This window comes from Podarcis filfolensis, assembly GCF_964270895.1.
Source record: "Podarcis filfolensis genome assembly, chromosome: 15".
NCBI lineage: Eukaryota > Metazoa > Chordata > Lepidosauria > Squamata > Lacertidae > Podarcis > Podarcis filfolensis.
Window position 1 is genome coordinate 28,709,080 of NC_139618.1, and position 22,870 is coordinate 28,731,949.

Below are 22,870 nucleotides of genomic sequence, written 5' to 3' on the forward strand. Positions count from 1 at the left end.
AGGTTGGCAGGAGCAGGGACCGAGCAACGGGAGCTTACCCTATCGCGGGGATTCGGCAAGTCCTAGGCTCTGTGGTTTAACCCACAGCGCCACTTGCGTCCCACAGCAACAAGGAAAATATGCACACTTTAAAAACCTCTAGGCTCAAACACCCTAGCCTTGAACATGAGAGTCTGTTGTGCTGGTTTCTCTCAATAGCTGCAAGGATCTTCAAATTGGCCAGGGTTACTCCCTCCCTGCATTTTCTGCTTGGAGGTGCCTCTCCAAACTCCCCTCCTGCAAAATGCACAGGGACAGCTACCCCAGCTCACTGCCCAGCCACCTGGGTCATGCAAATTAAGCAGCTTCCGAGAAAACTAGGGATGTTATTTTACTGCCCTAGACCTTGAGGTCTCCTCCCGGCACCCATGAAGCCTCGGAGCCCCTGTGCCCCCACGGCTATCATAACATGAAGAGTGGCTCCATTTTCCTCCCTTGAAAAGTACACCAAGCGGAAGCAGGAAGTTGGGAAGAGTGCTGCTCTTTCCCATTTCCCTTCTCAGCTCTCTGGGCTTTGTCAAGGCTCAGGCCAACTGGATCTTTTCTCAAGATCCCTTGGAAACACAAGTGTGGGTGCTGGGTCTCTTGGCAGGCAGGGGAGAGACATGACCAGTGGCGCTGGCACCCGCTCATAAATCCAAAATTTGCCAGTGTACTGAAGGCAGTTGGCAACCCCTGCCCTAAAACCTGACGGATTAATCTTATACAATGTTCAGTGGTACCTCTGGATGCGAACGGGATCTGTTCTGGAACCCCGTTCGCATCCTGAAGCGAACGCAACCCGCGTCTGCATGTCTGCGGGTTGTGCTTTGCTGCTTCCGCGCATGCGCGTGACGTCATTTTGACCATCTGCGCATGCGCGAGCGACGAAACCCGGAAGTAACGCGCTCCGTTACTTCCGGGTCACCGTGGAGCACAACCCGAAAATATTCATCCTGAAGCTACTTCAACCCGAGGTATATTTATATTCCCTTCTCTTGCTCTAAAACCCAGAGTTCAAAAATTGCTAATATCCCTTTTTCCTGTATTTTTAATAAGAAGTGAAGCTTGTATGTGTATTTCCGACGTGCCGCTTGAAAATAAAAGAACAGAAAAGGAGAAGGCATATTTTAATGGGTTTATTGGAAAGCTGCAAAGAAAAGCTTTTTGCTGTTAATTAAAAAAAACACGCCCAACTGATTTAGAAAATAATAATAATTACCCACCCATCCCTGCAAAGCTGGATGACTTTGGGAGTGGCACAAAGGCCTCACTTCTTCTGCCTACAGAAGACATACATGTCATTTCTTCCCAATGGGATGGGGGTCACAGCAGAAGCAGAAGCCGCCGCCCCAGCAGGAGAACGGCTCATGCAGCTGCCACCGAAGACTGTTTTCTTTGTTGACGTGGTCCCAAGCCAGTGCCTCCACCCAGCCCTCAACTCCATAGAAAGCTGCCCATGCTCTGCTCCTGATCCCGGCTGTGTCAGGATATACGTACAGAAAGGAAGTGCACTGAATGATATCCTTTTGGGTTCCAGTGGTGGAGGAAGGCCCCTCTTTGCCATTCGTCAGCAGCAAGGCAGGCGACGCAGGCGGGGGCACTGGGACAGTGTGAGAAGGCTGGGAGGCGGGGGCGCCGGCCAGCCCAGGGTCTGCTGCGCCACTTGGCAGCAGGATAAGGCAGCGAGTTGGTGAGAGCCCACAGGCTCCTGTCCGCAAAGTGTGTGGGGCACTGCAGGGGCAGGCTTCCTCTGCACCCCACCCCCTTGGCACACCCCCAGATCTCAGCCCCAGGATAGGAGGAGCATTCTTCCATCCTCACCACAGACACTGAATAAGGCTGCCCACCCCCGGGCAAGGCTCAGCCTCTGTGCCAGCCACAGGCACCCTGGCAATCCCATGGCACAGGCGGTGGCCCCCAAATGCAAGAAGGGGCCAGGGTTAGGGGCAAGCAGGGCTACCCGCAGAGAGATGCTTCCGTTGGTCGGACTTCCTCCCTGTGTGCCAAACCCAGGGCAAGCGCTGGTTCAGTTTGCGTGTCCAGGGCTCTCTGCCAGCAGTCAGTAAACCCCGGGTGAGGTAGCCTGCTCTTGCTCCGGGAGGTTCAGCAAGCCTCTCCCTGCCGATGGCCTTGGGGTGCCCGCAGCTCCGCCAGCCACTCTTGCCTCCTCCTCCAACCCCAGGCAGGATGGCTGCTGTTCCGTCTCCAGCTCCTTCCCTCCATACAGGGGGACAGTCTCCTCCATCTCTAGCCCATCCTCCAGGCTCTTGGCTGTCCTGCCTTCCGAGGACCACGGGCAGGCCATGGCGTTGCCGCAGACGGCCAGGTCAAAGGTCACGCTGTGGCGCATCAGGAACACCTCCAGCATGTAATAGAAGGTCCAGAAGACAGCAAAGCAGCCCAGCAGCATCAGGGTCTGGGAGGTCAGGAGGTGAGAGAGAGGGGAGGTCAGAACTGGCACAGAGTAAATAAACCTTCGCAAAAGACAACAGAGCCGGAAAGAGGTAAACCAGGGAGGGGAGGGCATCCTGGCTGAAACAGGAGTTCAAAGTTCCTATGGTCTTGTGAGCAGTGGAAAATATTGGGAGGGGGGGTGCTTGGGTGGTTTTTCATCCAAGTGGCACAGAATCTGCCAGCAGAATAAGCTTTGCCAGGAAGGGAGTGGAAGTCACGTCTGGCTTGGCTTGGGCCACAATCCTGGCATTCAGTAGCCTTGGAGACTCGGTCTATGGCTGGCCCAGTATCACCCAGTGAACTTCACGGCTGGCCAGGGAGGCAGTGGGTGAATGTGGTCTTGCCAGCTGAAGTCCAACACGTCAACCTCTGGCAGACCACCCTTTGCCAGCCTGAAATTATTCTGAGCCTGTCGGCGGAACCTAACTAAGCTGAGCTCTCCCTGAGGTCCATGGCTAGGGGGAGCTGACATGATGAGGCCCTGCATGTCAAAATTTGCCACTTCCACCACCCTAGTCTAGCCACCCTTCCCCACCAATTAGCCAAGATTACCCACAAGGCTGCGATAAACCTCACTGAACACACATGTTCCAGGGCTTGTCTGCTCTAAACCAATCAAAAGGGACCCCATTATTCCACTGACCAAACCCACAATGGCCCTGTTACGCTGACTATCACCACATCACCGCCCAAGCCCCTGCCCCTCATTAGCTCACTAGGTAGGGCTTGAGACTCTGAATCCTAGGGTTGTGGGTTTGATTCTCCACATTGGGTGAAAAAATCCTGCATTGCAAGGGGTTGGACTGGATGACCCTTGTGAGACTGCTTCCAATTCAACAATTCTATTATTCTTTCTCCCTCCACTGCCTGTTGAGGATCCTGTGACAGGCAGGTGTCCATTACCTTGAGGGTGTTGGTGGTGATGGTGTAAGGCTCCTGCTCAGGGATCTGCAGGCCTGGTGGGCAGGGCAAGGAAAAATCTCCGTCCAGGTATCGCCCACTCATGGCCTCTTCAACCAGCCTGCAGGAGAAACAGCCTTTTCTGAATTACACCCAACAGGAAGAGGGGGCAATTTTTCCTTTCTTCCCTTCAGCCAGATTTTTAAGGCATGTTCCTGTGGTCTTCCCTCTCTGGCCAAAGCCTTCCCCCACCCCCCGCCATTTTTTCCTGGATCCTGTTCTGACAGGGCCCAACCAGAAGTCCTTAAGCACAATCTGAGTGAAACGGCAGCGCTCCCGGCCACACTTGTGATTCCCAGCAATTGGCCTCCGAGCGTGGAGGTAGTGCAAAAGCCACTAGACAAAATCATCCAAGGTGGCTCATGCTAGCTAGCCAAGCCACATATCACAAGGGGGAAAAAATAATTATGTTAAAGCCAAAAAACACCCTTTGGGTCATTGCTAGTCTGACCTAAGAAAAATTACTTCCCCCTCCCAATTAGGGTAACCAGGCCAGGCCTAGAACAGAAGTATTTATCTGCTTTGTAAGCTGCCTTGAGTTTGTTTTGTAGCGGAGTCACTGAACACATGAAATTGATCAGGGGGAATCCTTTCCAGTGGGGACAGGGGAGCTACAAGAGCATTTTAACTGGGCATCCTCTTGCTCCTGACTGAGACTAGGGCTGGGCGATATATTGATGCATCACCCAAAACCGGTTTAAAGTCCATATCACGATAGCGGTTTGCATAATTTGTAACCTGGCAATATATTATGAATCATGATGTTTGTGACTATGCAAAAATCACAATGCGGGGGAAACCGTGAAGCCAGCCAATGCCTCTACATAGCTCCATCCTTATTTCAGACATCGTGACAATATTGTTATATTGTGATGTTTAGCTGGTGATTTGTATTGTGACGTTGAAAACCAGCTATCACCCAGCCTTAGCTGAGATAGAAATTTGGAGTCGAATTGTCAGGCCTGGCCACCTCCCAGCCTCTCTGACGCTCGTGCCTCTGCACCAAATCTCACCATCCTTACCTCTGTCGCTCCTTGATCTCGGCAAGGGCCCATGAGGATCCGTACAGAGTCAGCTGCCAGTGCTTCAGCACACCAGCCCCCAGGGTCTCATCCCCTGCAAAGGAGAGGCATTGGCAGGAGAGACTAGCGAGGGAGAGGCTTGTGGGAACACACAGACAAGGGGCGAGAGGGGAGCTCGCCACCTCCCAGAACAACAACAACAATAATAATTTATTATTTGTACCCCGCCCATCTGGCTGGGTCTCCCCAGCCACTCTGGGTGGCTTCCCACAAAGATTAACAATACATTAAAATGTCATACATTAAAAACTTCCCTAAACAGGGTTGCCTTCAGATGTCTTCTAAAAGTCAGATAGTTGTTTATTTCCTTGACATCTGGTGGGAGGGCGTTCCACAGGGCGGGTGCCACCACCGAGAAGGCCCTCTGTCTGGTTCCCTGTAACTTGGCTTCTTGCAGTGAGGGAACCACCAGGAGGCCCTTGGCGCTGGACCTCAGCGTCCGGGCAGAACGATAGGGGTGGAGGCGCTCCTTCAGGTATACTGGGCCAAGGGCTTTAACGGTCAGCATCAACACTTTGAATTGTGCTCAGAAATGTACTGGGAGCCAATGTAGGTCTTTCAGGACTGGTGTTATATGGTCTCAGCGGCCGCTCCCAGTCACCAGTCTAGCTGCCCCATTCTGGATTAGTTGTAGTTTCCAGGTCACCTTCAAAGGTAGCCCCAGGTAGAGTGTATTGCAGTAGTCCAAGCGGGAGATAACTAGAGCATGCACCACTCTGGCGAGACAGTCTGCGGGCAGGTAGGGTCTCAGCCTGCGTGCCAGATGGAGCTGGTAAACAGCTGCCCTGATTCCAGAATCCCTCTGGAAAAGGCAAGGGTCTCGATTCTAGGCAGTCACAGTGCTGGCAAGGAGCAGGTGAGTGGCACATGTGCAGGAAGCCATGCAAGGCTCTGAGGAGATTTCACAGCAAGAGCCGCATGGGGGGAAAGGAGGGGCAAGAGTCCTCCCTCTGGGGAAAGAGGGAGTGAAGCCGCAGGACTCACCAACATCCCGGATCAAGAGGCGGTAGGTGCCCTGCGCTTCCTCACCCCAGCAGCGCACGGTGGAGAAGGTCCAGTCCGCAAAGCCACTGGGATCCCTACAGGAGAGACGGAGGACATGGAATCTGTGCAGCGTCCGCAGAGCTTGGAATTAGAGGACAGAGACGCAGTCAGGCCTCACTGCGCTCTGAGGGGACTGAGTTTATTCGTTTCTTTATATTTTTTTATATTTATATAAATATATGTGGGTTGTCTTTTTCTGAATCCTACAATATCCTGCCTGAGTCGAGGCGACCAGAGCAGCTCACAGCCCTTGCAAAAGGGACTTGACATCTTTCCGCAGGGCCTGCAAGACAGAGCTGTTCTACCAGGCCTTTGGCCAAAGCACAGTCTGACCCCCTGCTTTGATAATCCTCACAGAACTCTAGCCCAATGGTTGCCATTAATCTGATTTTGAATTGATTTTAAAATGAATTGATTTTAGAATACTGTGTAACTTTTATTGCTGTTAGCCGCTCTGAAACCCGGCTTCGGCTGGGGAGGATGGGATATAAATAAAATTTTATTGTTTCATTGTTTAGTGAGGCATTCAATAGCAGGGACCAGGAATTTTGTTCGGACTGCCTTTTTTTTTTTGAGGCCAAAAGGGCTTTATACTCTTTTTTGATTTTGAAATAAGATGGAGGTACGTAATTTAGTCCAGCGTTTCTATAGGCCAAATAAGCGTTCCTCAAGTCTTCCTTCTTTGTGCGGCACTCTTGGTCAAACCAACCGCGCCCTTTAGTAGTGCGTGGCTTGCCAGCTGATGTCAGGTTCCTATTGGAAGACTGGACAAATGCTAGAACATTAGCAGTGGCAAAGTTTTTATTGGTGGTTGCAAGAACAAATGATCCCTATATTCTGAACAAAATGCTTGTTTAACCTGGAGGTAGACTGTATGAAATGTGTATTGCTTTGTAATGATTTGTTGGGTCTCTGGACCATAATAAAGATTGATGATGATGATAAAATTTTATTATTTATTATTATTAAATGGAAAGAGGTTTATCTGGTGGGCTGGTGTTGCACTTGGCGACTCCCCCACCCGCTTCCTTCCAGGGGCAGCCCTACTCACGAGTCCATGCTGCGCGGCGTCCCGATCCAAGATTTCATGCCGCTGGGACAGAGGAGGCGGATGTCCAGGTTGCCACGCCGGGGGTGGGTGATGGTGACGGTCACAGCCACGTGCTCCAGGGTCCTCATCCCTGAGAGCTCCAGGTCAGCTTCTGTGACTGAGAGGGGAGAGAAGCAACTGCACAATGGTTGCTTGCCCTGGAACCCTAAGCGCTCCTCCTCCTGCAAGGCCTTGGGGAGGCTGGGCATGGGCAGAGCGGGTGGGTGGGCGGGCATCATCCTGGCATGGATGCAAGTGGGACAATGCCCATGGTCCACAAACCACAGCTGGGCCTAATCGGTTGCAGCAAACATCTCGCTTGACCTCTGGTGAGCACGACTTGTGGCATCTGTGCGCATGCCAACCACTCGCGGCGTTACTAGCGCACGTGGGGCTCGGGACCAGGGTGCCACCCTGGGAGCAGCAGGTGGGAGGCAAGGAGCAGAGGAGCTGACCAGGCTCGGATCTGCTCCTGCTAGCTTCCTGCCTTAAAAGCTCCTCCAAGTTTTGGCCACCGCCATGGCAGGCTCTTCCTAAGCTCCTCCATCAAAAAAGTACCTTCCTCACAGGAAGCTACCAAAGAGGAGCCTGGATGCTGGATCAGGCCCAAGGGGGCCCACCTAGCTTAGCATCCTGTTCTCACGGTAGCCAGCCTGTTGCCCCAAAGCAGTGTTTTCCAAACTTAGGTCTCCAGCTGTTTTGTTGGACTACAACTCCCATCATCCCTAGCTAGCAGGACCAGCGTTCAGGGGTGATGGGAACTGTAGTCCAAAAAAAAAACAAAAACACCTGTAGGCCCAAGTTTGGGGAAATGCTGCTGCAAAGGGAAGCCCACAAGCAAGACCCCGCGATCTCCCTTTCAAGGCTGCAGTTCCCTCCACCCTCAGAGACTGACTCTTGCATTCCTCTCTGGGGTTCAGCGGCTTTCTGGCATTTCCTACCCTTCTGTTTGTTGTTTCACATTTCGCCGGAGAGAATTCCTTTTACGGGAAACAGGCGCGGAGCAGCCCTGGACTCCCTTCCAAGGACTCCAAGGCTCTGGGGAAGGCTGGGAACAAGCTGAAGCCCACAGGGGAGATCTCTCCCCCCACCCTCAACCTTAGGATCATGTTGCATCTTCCTAGAGCTCCCCAGGGCATGTTGACTAGAGGAAGGGTTTTCTTTTAGTATTGATGGGGTAGTGGGGGGGGAGGACCCAAGACAGCCCCCCCACGCCTCCCCATCCTAATAAGTTTTCGGTACTGGCCCCGACTTCGTGGAACGCTCTGTCACAAGAGACAAGGGCCCCGTGGGACCTGACATCTTTCCGCAGGGCCTGCAAGACAGAGCTGTTCCGCCTGGCCTTAGGTTTGGACTCAGTCTGACCCTTATGTTTCCCTCCCCTTATGGTTTTGATCTATGGGCTATTACAGTGGTACCTCTGGTTATGTACTTAATTCATTCCAGAGGTCCGTTCTTAACCTGAAGCACCACTTTAGCTAATGGGGCCTCCCGCTGTTGCCGCGCCGCCGGAGCACGATTTCTGTTCTCATCCTGAAGCAAAGTTCTTAACCTGAGGTAATATTTCTGGGTTAGCGCAGTCTGTAACCTGAAGCGTCTGTAACCTGAGGTACCGCTGTATGGGCTATTATTAAAATGAGGCTGCATTTAAAATTGTAATTTTAACCTGTACTGTACTTTTAATTTTTTCCCCCTCCCCTATTATGTGTTTATTGTAATCTTACTGGTGTTAGCCGCCCTGAGCCCGGCTTTGGCCGGGGAGGGTGGGGTATAAATAACATTATTATTATTATTATTATTATTATTATTATTATTATTATTATTATTATTATTGCACTTCATGTTTCTCGGGCAGGGCAGGCCCTCTGCACCCTGACACGGCAACCTGATCTAAAAGCTTTCAGCAGCCCCATGGTCATGGTGGGAGGGTCAGAATCTCCCTGCTCAAGTCCTGCCTGCCTGTGGTGCTGGAGAGGCACTGCTAGGTCTCTCACCGGTGGACAACGTGAGCCGCACGCCCTGCAAGAAATCTCCCCAGTTGCACGAAGGAAGGACATGAATTAGGAGGCCTTGAGGCTTCTCAAGGAAAACAGAGGGGTGGGATGAAACCACCTCTGGGAGGCATCAGTAGCTGGGGAAGAGAGGTCTCACGACGTGCGTGTGTGTGTGTCTGTCTTGTTTGTGTTGACGGAAGCTGGCCAAGACAGGAGCTGCCGCATTGCCTAAAATGGGCAGAGGGAGCCTCTAGCTTGGGCAAGCATCCATGCACACACATCCTGCTGAGGCGGCCTGGCGTTGGTTGGGGTAAAGAGGAGGGGGCAGCACAGCAGTTCCAGCTCCCTCCCCCCTCCTGGCCGCAGCGTGAGAGTTCGCACAGACGCTCCCCGATTCCGCACTCTCCCCACCAAACTCGAACTGACCATCGTTGGTCGGAATGATGGAAATTGCAAGGAGCATCTCTCTCCATCCTGCTAATTGACAGGGGTCCCAAACCAAGGGGAGGTTCTCCTCTCAAAGCTCCCTCATTACAAAGGAAGAAGAGCTTCCAAGTGGTTCCTGCCCCAGAGAGTTCCACAGGTTGAGACTTGTTTTTTTAAATCTAGCATGGCTCTCCCACTCCCAAGGAGTTGCGGGATCTGTAGTTTTGCAAGGGAACAGGGAATCCCTTTGGAGGGCAACAGGCTTTCACAGGCCTGCTCCTCCCTGGGTTCACGGGGGACGTCAGGGCAGTTAAACCAGCTGAGATTTGTTAGTTCATGCCCCTCCTCTCCCCTCCAAGCTCCACAAACCGTTCCAGGTGACCTCCAGCTGCTGTGGCGCCATGGGGATGGTTTTGCTCTCCTTCAAGATGGGACTGACGTAGGAGGCCAGGTAAGGGACCGACTCCCAGATCTGCCAGTAGAGGAGAAGAAAGAGAGGAGAAGGGGAGCGCTGAGCACCACACAGAGCTTTCTCCTGCCGGCCCCTGCATGCAGCGCCCTCTACATGACACTGTGCCCCACTGTCCAGAAAAGGAGGGAGCAGGGGGCACTCAGCCCAAAGTCATTTCACACAGAATCATAGAATTGCAGAGTTGGAAGGGACACCAAGGGAAATCTAGTCCAACCCCCTTGCAATCTCAACAAAAGCATCCCTGATGGGTGACCATCCAATCTCTCCAATGGAGAGTCCACCGACTTCAGAGGGAGTCCGTTCTGCCGCTGAACAGCTCTTACTGTGAGAAAGCAATAAAACCGCTGGCATGTTTGCAAAGCTAAGCAGCGTCCAGTCTGGTTTCAAATTGGATGGGGGACCGCAAGTTGAGATCCCTGCATTGCAGGGGGTTGTACTGGATGACCCTCGGTGTGTCCCTTCCAACCCTACAATTCTATGATTCTAAGGTTTGTTCGAAATGAGTATTTCTTGCAGTCTGAATTCACTGGTTCTGGTCCCACCAGAAAACAAGCATACTGCAGCTTGCATGTGAAAGCCCTTCAGATATCTGAAGATGGCTCTTATACCACCAGTTCATCTCCAGGCCTTAATTGCGGAAAAACAACTTTGCAAGCCTGTCAGCTGGCAGATATCGCCCCAGCCCTTTCAGCCTACAGTGTGGGGGTCTTGTAGGGTGGCAGCAAGTCCATCCCAATACTCTCTGGCCCCTGCCCCATGCTTCTGGCTGAAGACTACAATGCCCAGGTGGAGGGCAGCCCCTTAGATGCATCAATCCTTTCTCTGGGAGTACGGTGGGGGGAACAGGACCCAAATGAGAATCATGGGGCAGACAGCTGCCTTCCCCCCACATTCTGACAAGCAGCCCTGGTCCTTGGTCCTCTTCCTGCCGACTACCTTGGCCGCGTTGACCAGCCTCCAAGCGTTCAGCAAGCCAAACCCGTGCTGGTGACTGTGGCTCAGGCCGGCCTGGTTGACATCCCAGCTGGCCCGGTTGTCTTCATACTGCAAAGGGAGGCAGGGAGCTGATTAGCTGGGGCAAGAGCTTGGGCCTCGGACAGGGAAGGCGGGAGAGACCGTGGCTTCAGAGGATGGAGGGGGCTTTGATGCTGCTGTGACCCAGGTAGCCTGGGAGCCACTGCAGAGAGTAGGAAACAAGGCTGGATCTGAAACGCTGAATCAGCAGGGCTGAAAGGAGCAGGGAAAAATGCAGTTCCGGATCTGAAACGGTCCGGCTGGCAGTCCCCCTGCCCAAGCGTCCTGCTTCATTGATACGCCTTTGAATTGGCAGGGGGCTGTGGGAGGAGGGGAGAGCAGAGCCACACCCCACTCCTCCTTTTCCAGGTCTCTGGGATGGGAGTGGTTGGCTCAGCACCAGCACTGATTCAGTTAAGCATCATATCCAAACTCACTGAAACATTCATGCAGAGTTCTCAAGACCAGCCACCTAGACCCCCGAAAAATAAAGGGGATGAGGAGGGCGGCTTGCAGAGATTACTGTGGCGGGCAGGGGGTTGTGGGTTCAGGGTTGCTCTCCACCCCACTGATTCAGGCATGAAATTGTGAGAGGCGGAGGTACCTGTTTGGGACCATGCAGAGGCCCACACCGCCATACTCCTTTGGGGTTCTGAATCCCACCCCCAAGACCTAACCCTGGTGGCTCAATTCATAATCAAAGGATCGATGGAGAGCAGAGAACATTAAGAATAGCTTGCAGGACCAGGCCGAAGGCTCATCTAGTCCAGCAACCTGTTCTCATGTTGGCCAACCAGAGGGAAAACCACAAGCAGGATCCGAGCACAAGAGTCCTTTCCCTGCTGTGGTTTTCAGCATGTGGCATTGCTGCCCACGACTGTGGAAACAAAGCACAGCCATTGTGGCTAGTAGCAACCAATAGCTCTCTCTTCTCCTTGAATATCTCAAACCATCTTTTTAGGTTGCTGGCCATTGGTTCCTCCTGTGGGAGGGAGTTCCACAGTTTAGCAATGCCCTGTGGAAAGGAGGTGCCAGGATTTTGCCATGGACTGCATCGTCTCTTTCAGCTCAGTCTGCTTCCTTCCTTGCGTTTCCATCCTGCACCTGGGCTTGGGCTCTGTTAGGCAGGAACCAATCTCCTGCCGGCTGCCCCCCCTCTCCATCTGGGCACGGCTGGCACTGTGAAGCCTGCCCACAGAGGAAGAGAGATTGGGGGAGGGGGTGCTGCAAAGGCACCCTGGTCTCACCTTGGTGGCTGTGAAGACGATGATGTGCTGGATGTCCCGCCAGGTGAGACAGGGGCGCACCTGCAGCATCAGGGCGATCATGCCAGCAGCCAGGGGGGCTGCAGCAGAGGTGCCGGTGTGCCCCTCCGTGCACCCGGTGCCCCTCTGCAAATCCCAGTCTGTGGTTGCCTGGAAAGAGAAGAGCAGGAAGCTGGAGGTTGCTGGTTCGAATGGAATGTTTCTGGGGCCAGAGGGAGGGCTGGCTAACCTAGAGGCGTCATGCATTGGCTGGGGCTTCTGGGAGGTCCAGCCCCAAACAACTGGAGGGCACCAGTTCAGGGAAGGTGGCTGCAACTCAACCCAATTTCCATAGTAGGATCCAGCAAACACCTGCCTGGATACGTCACGCAACACCCATCTTGCACCTTTCGCTTCAACCCTTGAAAGATCATCCTTCTGCCGCTATAAACATGAGTAAGCCCAGTCACCAGGGCTGCCTTGTGTGCTCCATAAAGCCTTTATTTATTTTCTCTTCCTGGCACCAGGCAGGCTGCTCTGACATTGAGCTTAGTGGGCACTTTTTTTCAGGGAGGATGGGGCTCCAAGCAGGTGGGAGGGAAGGTCACTCTGGAAGGAAACCAGCTCAAAACAGCTCTGGACCCCTTTTCCTTGGGATGGACTAGCAAAGCGTGTCTCTCTCTCACACACTCACACAGCTGCCTAAGAAGAGTTCTGGGGGAGTTAAGCATGTCAAAGGTTCAGCTGGTGTGAATATGATCTTGGCATTGCTTCTCAAAATGGAATTACATAGTAAGAGTAATAATACTCTAAGCATAGGGGGGGGGCTGCAAATAATGAAGACCTGGGCAACTGGTCTGACCCTGTCTCCCCCCACCATCATTGCACTACAAACTTATCTCCTTCCTCTCTGAGGTTGGGTTTCTGCAAGGTGGGATGGGTGCAGAATACAGACAGAATAAATCCTTGTTTCTGGCAGCCTGTGGAACAAATGCACCTTGTGCCTGTCTGCTTTGGGTGACTTGGAGCCCCTGGTCTGGCTCTGAAGCTGCAAGGATAGTATTTCACGTGCCTTCCTTCCACCTTAGTGGTTCAGTCCACCCCTTTGTAATACCTAGTGCCTAATTTGAACATGCAACTCTGGGCGGGTGGGGTGGGGAGACATATTGGGGTTTCCCACTGCGGAGACTTGAACACTATGTGGCAGCTCTGCTGGACTGTGCAATAAACCAGATGGAGAATCCCCCTTGTTGAAAGAGGGGGAGATGGAGGACAGTGGAGGCAAAGGCAGTAAACTAGCACAAGGGATTGACAGTTACTGGATTTCTGCCTTTGTTCCTTCCTCCTTTTCCCACCCCACCTGCTGCTGTGGCTCAAAGGGGGCTGGGTCCATTTTTCCACCACTTCCAGCATCATCCATTTGGGTTTGGGGACAAGGGAGCCACCCGGCTGCTTCCACTCCAACCAGCCCAGGAGAGCCTTGAGCTCCTTGGGAAGTCAATAGAAGCAGGGGAGGGAGATATCCTTGCTTGCAAAGACAATGCCACAGAAGGGAGGAGGCCATTTAAGCAGACATAAAAGGAAATACAAAGGAAAACGGAATGATGCACCTTAAGGGGGGCCAGTGAAGGAATCCATAGCGCAAAACCAGACCAGACACTTGGGAGAACAAAATGTCCTACACTTGTGGCACTGTTTTTAAAGGATTAGTAGCAAGCTGCAAGGGGAGGGAGATTTGGATTGGGGGCATTTATTATTATTATTATTATTATTATTATTATTATTATTATTATTACAGTCGTATCTCGGAAGTCGAACGGAATCCTTTCCAGAAGTCCGTTCGACTTCCAAAATGTTCAGAAACCACAGCACAGCTTCTGATTGGCTGCAGGAAGCTCCCGCAGCCAATCGGAAGCCCCATCGGACGTTCAGCTTCCAAAAATAGTTCACAAAGCGGAACAGTCACTTCCAGGTTTGCGGTGTTGGGGAGTCAAAACGTGTGAGAACTAAGCTGTTTGAAAACCAAGGTACAATTGTATTATTATTATTATTATTAATATTATTGAATTTTGTTTTAATCTTGCCCAAGGCAACCCAAAGAGACTTACACACACACAAACAAAAAGCCCCACATAGATATATTAAAACCAAGGGGAAAACCAAAATGCATTAAAAGCACCCCACACGCTTCTAAAAAGCTACTGATAACTAAAAGCCAAAACCAAGATGGGATGGTCAAACCCCACCACCCGCCACAACCTGCTATATTGAGAGCCCCAGTCAGTTGCATGGGGGCATGTATTAATTATCACCCTCGCCATCTGCCTTTCACACTAAATTCCCAGGGCAGGTTACAACAATTCAAACACAGCATGTAGGTACTTGTATGGTATCTCTATGTCTCAGGGAGTGATTAAGATCAGGGCATCTGTATTTGGGGAGGGGGAAGAGGTTAATTGGCTCCAGTGCCCCCACTGCTTCCTTGATTTAACTAGCAGCCTGTTTGCTTGCATTTAAAGGAAGCTGGGCAATCTCTCTCAGCTCTCCTTGTGCAACAGGCTGTTTTGGTTCTTAGTTCTATTGCAAATAAATGAAAGGTAGGCCTAAGAAGAGTGAGGGGCGGGGTTTTGGGGGGCAGGGGGAGGCTGCTCCTGTCAGGCCTTGGCTAAAAGGTCCTAGAGGCACCTGGCCAGCCATCTGAGCAACGGGAAGCTGGCCTAAGTGGACTCTTGCTCCGTGATCGAGCAAGGCAGTGTTTACAGATTCTTGCTGTTTAAAAAGATCACAGCCCTGTTCTAACTGTGCTGGTGGAAAGGTCTGGCTGCCTCCTTCTGCCTTGCCAAGCACAGTCCTCCCCTCCCCTCCCGCCGCTGACTTTTAGGTTGAGCGTGGAACCATTCTGTCGGCTGCTGACAGCTGTTATTTGCACTTGGACACAAGATGCACGTTTTCAAACATGCACTAGCTTAGCCAGGAAGCATCAACAGGAGCCAAGAAACTGGGTTAAATTCTTCCCATTAAGGACACAGTAGAACATCATGCTAAAAGCCCCTTGTGGCGACGGGAAGAAGAGCTAACTCTGGAGTTTGCAAAAGCCCTGCAGAGCAGAGCATACCGGGCTCCTTGCATGCAGCCTTATTATTATTATTATTATTATTATTATTATTTATACCCTGCCCATCTGGCTGGATTTCCCTATCAGTGCCTGCAGGAAAGACCTTTGCTGTCATGGGTGAGGCCCCCATGGCAGGCTCTGGGGGGCACGACAAGGCACTTTAAAACCCATTGGGTTGCCCAATGCTGCGCAACGGCAGCATTTGGAACCTGCCAGACTTACAATGCTCCTCATCATCTTGTCCCCCCCGCTGAAAGTCACAGCCAGCATGGAGGCACACTCCTCAGCGTAAAAGGGCATGTACCCCATCTCATCCACTGCACCTGGAGGGAAAGAAGAGGCAAGAAAAAGGGTTGAAGAAAGTGGCATAGACACACACATACACATACACATACACATACACATACACACAATTTACTATTTAGTAATATCTGAAAATGGTTTCAGTGGGATAAACAGAGCCAAGCCACTAGCAGGACAGCTCTGGGGGAGCAGGGACAAGATCTGGGCATTTGCAGTGGGACACATGAAACAAAGTCATGAAAAATAACCTCTCCCCCTGCTGTGCCCCCTGGATGCTTTGATTTGGCTTCTGCCTCGTGGACAGCTTCCCAAAACACACAAGTGTAAGCTTATTCATCCCGCACAGCCTGGTGACTGAAGCAGGAAGCCCAGGGCTAATGGGCAAGGGGAGGGAAGAGGGGAGAAAATCTCAGTGGTGGCTGCAGAGAAATGCTTTTCCTTGGGACCCCAGCTGTGCCCAACTCAAGTTCCTGCATTAGGAAAACATATGCAAGCTCCGAAGGGCTGCTTGAGAGAACCTGGATTTCAGAAAGAGCTTGGAGCCCAATGCATCTGTCTGTCTGTCTTTCTTTCTCACAGACACAAACCTTCTGTACAAAGTTCCCGCCTGCCCATGTTGTCATATTGTCGGTCCATTGACAACAGTCCATTGTCAACACTTGCATCATATGAATGGCCTGCATACAGATGTCGACTTTGTTTAGATACATATGACAATATTTGGATTGAGTTTATGCAGAATGAAGTAGGCTATTACCATCTATATGTTTTAGGATAATAACACTATATCAAATTTATGTAAGAATGGGAGTATAGTACATTGCTCTTCTTTTTTGGGGGGGTATATATTGTTACAAAAGCCCAGTGCCTACACCTCTTTCTGCCACGCCGTGGCAGGAATGCATGGGGCCACTGGCACACACCCCGGGTCTGTGTATGTTTCCAGCCCATGCCAGGTGTTTTTAATCAGCTGCTTGCCTCTTTGGGGGGGAAGATATACATTAATCAATAGCAGGGTGAAGAATCTGCTTTTCACTAGTACAGCCATAGCCAGATGTTTCAGTGTCTCTAACTTTACTAAGGACGCCCTCAACCTTGTAGATATTAAAATGCCTAGGCCACCCTTGACTCTCCCCCCTTTAGTGCTTGGAGATCCTGTGAGGGACATTGAGGAAAAGCCGTTAACTTCTAGGTCCCCTGTGAGCCATGTCTCCTGTAAAAATACTATGTCGTAGCCTTGGATAAATTTAGCAAAGGATGGATCAGCTGCCTTTTTTTGCCATCCTGCGATATTCCATGATAAAAAGCTAAGGTTGGCTTTACCAAGATCCACTCCTTGTCAATTATCTTCCAAGGTACTGTTGGAGTTTACCATTCCACATGGCAGCCGACTATCATCCTTACATGGAGTCTGTGTCCCTTTGGAGAGTAGAAGGCACAGCAGAGACTGTCCTGCTTCAAGAAATATGGGTTTCTCTCCCACATATTTACACCTTCAGTCTGCATGGAGGGGGTCCAGATCTTACAGCGTGGCCCAAAGCATGGCAGACAGTCCTCCTTCCTTCTCCCTTTCCAAGATGGATCTCAGTCTTTCTTCCCCTTTCTTCTTCCCAGAAGCACCTTAACTTCCTCCAGAGCCGTTACCATGGGAACCTTCCTACTCCCCAGTCTCTGGTCACACCTGGGGCAAGAAGGTCTGTTGTCTTCTTGATGACTTAACAAGTTCGGTCTTCCCTCAGCCAGCCAGCTAGGCTGGTTTGTATAAGGCAGCCGGGGAATTCCCTGTCTGGCACAGCCCTGCCGTTTATGGGTTTTTTTAAAAAAAAAATATTTATACTTCTCAGGTTTATACATTTCGCTAATTTACAATCATTTTGACATTTCAAAACTTGACTTCCTTCCCTCTCTTTCTGCGGTTCCTTAAATTTATTTTTATTATCTTCTGCATATCCAAATTAACTTAATTTGCTCATTTATTCATCTTCTTTAAATATATACTCTTATGAAACTGCAGGTTATTACAATAATCCTGCCAATGTTTTTATTTGTTTACAATTTTTCTGTAAATATTCAATAAACCATTTCCATTCTTTTGTAATAAAAAAATTGTTATCTCGATTCTTGTTATTCCGGTAAGTTTCGCCATTTCTGCATATTCCAAAAGTTTTTGTATCCATTCTTCCTTTGCTGCTTCTTTCCATTTTGGGACAAATCACATTCTTGCCACTGTAATAGCATACATGAATAGCGGTTTACGTTTTAATCCATTCCCCAACTAATCAAATGCTGGTATTTATGAATCTCTAGGGTTTAGGGGTTCTGGATATACAGTGGTACCTCTGGTTGCGGACGGGATCCGTTCCGGAGGTCCGGTCGGATCCTGAGGTTTCCGCAACCTGAGGACCACATGTACGCACAGCGAAACCCAGTTAAATACTTCCAGGTTTGCTGCACGTGCTTCCCGAAGTTTACGTAACCAGAGGGTTAAGTAAACGGAGGTACGACTGTATATATTCTTTCTTATACACATACCCGCACTTCCCTCGATTCCCCCCCTTTGCATCACTTTATTTCATTATAATTGAAATTCTTTCAGTAAAAATATTAATACAGTGGTACCCTGGATACGAATGGGATCCATTCCGGAGCCCCGTTCGCATCCTGAAGTGAACATAACACGCGACTGCACATGTGCGGGTTGCGTTTCGCCGCTTCCGCGGATGCGCATGACGTCATTTTGAACACCTGCGCATGCGCGAGCGGAGAAACCCCGAAGTAACGTGTTCTGTTACTTCCTGGTCACCGCAGAGCGCAACCCGAAAACACTTAACCTGAAGTGTATTCATCCCGAGGTATGACTGTAAAAAACAGGCTCCTGCCTGCCCTATTACCGATGGTGACGGTGTAGATGGAGTTGGCGTAGCCATCATAGTTGCAGTTGTCATTGTGCTGCCCTCCGTTCCCACTGGCCACCACAAAGATACTGCCAAAGCCCTGGCGGCCGGCCATCACCCCATGCTGCAAAGCGGCCTGAAAGGTAAAGGGGTGGGTTAGCTGAGTGAGCAGGGGCGACCTTGCCTCACCCCCCTCACAGTGCAAGGCATCCCCCCAGTCCCCTTGCTGAAGAACTTCCAGCAAGGACAATGAGTCTGTGACAGGGAAAGCCCACAGGACAGGGATCCTAGACCTTTCAGCTCCCTCAAAACCTGTGCATGCGGTCCGGTGGCTCACAGCCAATCGCACACAGCAGTGCTGCTTCCCTCCGCCACAGCCACCCTGTGAGGAGGCCCAGTGTTCTCCAGGTCTCTCGGGCCGGCAGGAAAGGAGACGGCAGAACTCGAACTCCGTACCTTCCCAAGCTGGTGAGGACCATCCACGGTTTTGCCGTCGTCATCGGGGCCCCAGCTGCGAAGGGAAATGCCGGGAAACAGAACTTAGGGACAAATCTGAGGGTCACAATAACCTGGGGTATCTAAAGTAGATCTAATTGTTGGAGATGCTATAGGGATAATGCTTCTCTAAAATGTATGTTTTTCCATTATCCTATAGCAAAAGGTTTTTGGTAGATGCTAACTGAAACTATCAACAGAACGAAATAAAAAAAATCCTTCCAGTAGCACCTTAGAGACCAACTACCGTAGATTCCGGTGTATAAGACGAGTTTTTAACCCCGGAAAATCCTCTAAAAAGTCGGGGGTCGTCTTATACGCCGGGTATGGGTTTGCTGGGCAGTGGCAGTGGACAGTGGGCTCCGTGCCGGGATATAGCTGCCTGGCGAAGCTGCCCAGCAATGCTAAGCAGGCTTCGCTGGGCAGCTTCCTCCCAGCGCAGAGGCCGCCGCCCACTGCCACTGCCCAGCGAAGCTGCCGCGTATAAGAATGGGCGTATAAGTCAACCCCCCAAATTGGCAGCTGCAAATTTGGGAGGTTGTCTTATACGCCCAGTCGCCTAATACGCCGGAATCTACGGTAAGTTTGTTACTGGTATGAGCTTTCGTGTGCATGCACACTTCTTCAGATACAGATGTGTATCTGAAGAAGTCTGCATGCACATGAAAGCACATACCAATAACAAACTTAGTTGGTCTCTAAGCTGCTACTGGAAGGAGTTTTTTTATTTTGTTTTGACTACGGCAGACCAACACGGCTACCTACCTGTAACTATCAACAGAACTGTATGGAACAACCTTACATTTACAGAGCAAAATATTCTCTTGCATTATATAGCCAGCACATGGAACCTTACAACAGGACAATACGAGTGGACTCTCCGTGCCCTTACCATACAGCAAAAAGACTGATACTGATGAACTGGAAAAATAAAAATGTGGCTCCCTTCTACGACTGGATTGAAGACGTCGCAACATATGAACAACTTGCATATAAATGCAGACTTGCCATGGACAAATTAAATGACATTTGAAATCCATTCTTACAAATACAGTGGTACCTCGGGTTAAGAACTTAATTCATTCCGGAGGTCCGTTCTTAACCTGTAACTGTTCTTAACCTGAGGTACTACTTTAGCTAATGGGGCTTCCTGCTGCTGCACAATTTCTGTTCTCATCCTGAAGCAAAGTTCTTAACCCGAGGTACTATTTCTGGGTTAGCGGAGTCTGTAACCTGAAGCATCTGTAACCCGAGGTACCACTGTACTGTAATAGGTTAAGATCTGGTAAAGTACAATAACAACCTTGTAAAGTATACAGTTTGGGGGGGGGTTTCCCCCTCCCCCCTTATTTTCCCTTCTACACGGGTTCTGTTTCTCTTTTTCTTGTTCTCTCTTTTTTTTACGTCTCACAATATTTAGTACACATATGATTTTGTACTTTTTGAACTTTCAATAAAGATGTTTAAAACTAAACAACAACAACAACAACCTGGGATACCAGGCGTTCCTGGAAGTGGCAGGCCAGGGCAACAGAACCCCCTTTTCCATTTCCATGGGGTCACACAGGCTCTGCAGTGAGTGAACAGGATTCCCCGTTCTTTCCATCACAACTGACCCAACAGCTCCAGCCAGCAGGGGAGACTGTAGGAAAAAGGAAGTGCCTGCTGGTGCCCTGGGTGGTGCAATTTCCGGGGACGCCATCAAGCATCTAGCAAACCAGCCCTTCTGCAACTGAGACCAGAGCCCGTGGCACGGACTTTGCCCACAAAGGGGACTCGGTTCACATCCCTGTGGTCAAAGCCCTCCCCCCCCCAAGCTTATTATTTATTTGCTGTTCTTCCAGCACTGACCTGCAGCTGTAGATGTCGTTGATTTGATAGTGCTTGTTGAAAGCCACAGCCTCCATGCTGTCGGTGAGAGGCCCGTCCAGCACTCGGATCCCTGCACAGACAAAGACAGGTAAGGCAGGGGCAGGAGAGACCTGGCAAGCAGTTCAGATGCACACATGAACAGAGGCTTCCAGTGCTATCCAAGAGCAAGGAGGCCTGTGTTCAAGTCTTGCTTCGGCCCAGGACACTGGCTGCTGCAGGAAAGTGGCTTTCTCCCTCTCAGCCCCTCCAGCTGTAAAATGGGAATAAAAGTAACACACTGTCCTTTGAAGGTGACTTGGAAACTACAACTAATGCAGAATGGGGCAGCTAGACTGGTGACTGGCAGCAGCCCCCAACATCATGTAACAAGGGTCCCAAAAGACCTACATTGGCTCCCAGTACGTTTCAGAGCACAGTTCAAAGGAATAATGCCAACCTTTAAAGCCCTAACAGCCTCAGCCCTGTATACCTGAAGGAGCGTCTCCACCCCCATTGTTCAGCCTGGACAGTGAGGTCCAGCTCCGAGGGCCTTCTGGTGGTTCCCTCAGTGCGAGAAGTGAAGCTACAGGGCCTTCTCAGTAGTGGCACCCCACCCTGTGGAGCTCCCTCCCATCAGATCCCAAGGAGATAAGTAACTATACAATTATGCAACTTTTAGAAGACATCTGAAGGCAGCCCTGTATCAAGAAGTTTTTAATGTTTGATGTTTTATTATGTTTCTGTATATACTGGAAGCTGCCCAGAGTGGCTGGAGAAACCCAGTCAGATGGGCAGGGTACAAATAATAAAATTATTATTATTATTACTCTCAGGCAGGCAAGCAAGAGGTGTCCCTGCAGTTGCAAGGGATGCTCCAGCCAGGTAACATCACTAGAGGAGGGCCAGTAAAGGAGCCAGTGAGGGGTGTGGCTTGAGGAAGGTGCATGGCCTGCACAGTCCGGAGGCCCAGAGAGAGGGGGATGCTGGGCTGCATTTGGCCCACAGGTTGAAGGTTCCCCACCCCTGGGCTACTTAAGCAGTGCTTAGCAATGATGTATCTTCGGAGTGAAAGTGGAGCTGGTGGAAGCCACACCTGCTAAACAGCAAAAGGAAGTTGGGAGAACTTATTCTCACCTGCTGAGCTGATCCCAGACTGTGTGTGTGTCTGTTACAAGAAAAAAGGGAAGGGATGGGTCAGGAGGTCAGAGGAGCAGCAAGAAGAGCTGCCCTGCTTACCTCCACCCCCCTGGAATTCCTGTTTCCACCATCAAGGTGGGATGTGTTTAGCTGCCACCCAGCTCTAATTCCATCTAAAACACTTGCAAAACGCCAAGGGATCTTTTCAGCCATCAGACACCCCGTGTAATGCACCAATTTCATACTGTCAAACCGTGAACGTCTGCAGCTACATTTGGTTTTTTTCAAGCCACAAACCTCCCGCAGGGAGAGCCGGGGACAGCAAACTGACGCACTTGATCCGGAACCACGTTCCCAATGAACCAGAGAGCTGCTAATTGAGCCAATTTGCAGGGGAAGTCTAGACCGGCAGTGAGCAAACATCGCTCCAGATGAGAGCTGCCTGCCCGGTTCAGCGGCAGAACAAACATCCTTCGTTCTCTGCCGTTCGGGGAGCTGCGAGCACAGCAGTTACTGCCTCACCAGATCATCTTGGAGGGGGGCCACAGACAAGCCCCCAAGGCTCAGCAAGGCTCCCCTCTCACATTGCGTTTGCCAGTCTGCTCTGAGAGCACCTGGAAATCAGCATTTGTGCAGTTCCAGTTTGCACTGAAGAGGAACGCATGCACCACACACCCTCGAAAGCCTGTGAAGCAAAGCAACCTATGCTCTGAACAAGAGGGGGGTCCTGTTCTCCCCACAAGATTATCTTGGGATAGGGAGGAGACACCACCTACTGTCCATAGCGGAGAATGGCAGCCTATGACTTCCAGGCTTGTTGACACCCTCCCTCGCTTTCCACAGCCCCCACCCCCAGATGTGGCAAATACTGTGCTGAAGCCAAAAGGTTAGGGTTGCCATATTTTGAAGAGCAAAAAAAAAAAAGAGGACACATTTGCCAACTCCTGCTTTTAACTATGGATTGCTTTGATGACTCTCGTTTTAAATACCCCTATTTAAAAGTATGTTGGCTATAGCAGCTGGGATATATTGAAAGTAGGAATGTTCTCAACTTTCAACAACAAAATACATATTGCTCCCTCACTCGCCACATGAAAGTATTTGGACTCATGGTCACATCTTTGTGAACATAAGTGTGCACAGAACAATTTATTGAACTGTTGAACATAGACATATGGACACTCCTGAAGGGCAGGGGGTGTTAACTCTTGCCCTCCCAGGCTCCTCCTCCAAGATCTTGTAGCTGAGCCAGTGTTCTTTTAGTTCAGCCACAA

General features: G+C 50.7%; 1 protein-coding gene across 2 annotated transcripts in view; it reads right to left on the reverse strand.

Annotated features, from left to right (window-relative positions):
* Window positions 1-1,142: 1,142 nt before the first annotated feature.
* Window positions 1,143-22,870, reverse strand: part of PCSK7 (proprotein convertase subtilisin/kexin type 7) — a 30,520-nt gene continuing 8,792 nt past the window's right edge. For both annotated transcript variants that reach the window (XM_083588521.1, XM_083588520.1), the window contains exons 5-16: window positions 20,460-20,550; window positions 18,570-18,624; window positions 18,111-18,249; window positions 15,139-15,239; window positions 11,805-11,972; window positions 10,480-10,587; window positions 9,441-9,543; window positions 6,613-6,769; window positions 5,502-5,596; window positions 4,458-4,551; window positions 3,379-3,496; window positions 1,143-2,437 (exon numbers count right to left, since the gene is read on the reverse strand). In XM_083588521.1, coding sequence (XP_083444647.1) covers window positions 2,081-2,437; window positions 3,379-3,496; window positions 4,458-4,551; window positions 5,502-5,596; window positions 6,613-6,769; window positions 9,441-9,543; window positions 10,480-10,587; window positions 11,805-11,972; window positions 15,139-15,239; window positions 18,111-18,249; window positions 18,570-18,624; window positions 20,460-20,550 — 1,586 coding nt within the window. In that variant the 3' untranslated portion in view covers window positions 1,143-2,080. The remainder of the gene's footprint in view (window positions 2,438-3,378; window positions 3,497-4,457; window positions 4,552-5,501; window positions 5,597-6,612; window positions 6,770-9,440; window positions 9,544-10,479; window positions 10,588-11,804; window positions 11,973-15,138; window positions 15,240-18,110; window positions 18,250-18,569; window positions 18,625-20,459; window positions 20,551-22,870) is intronic.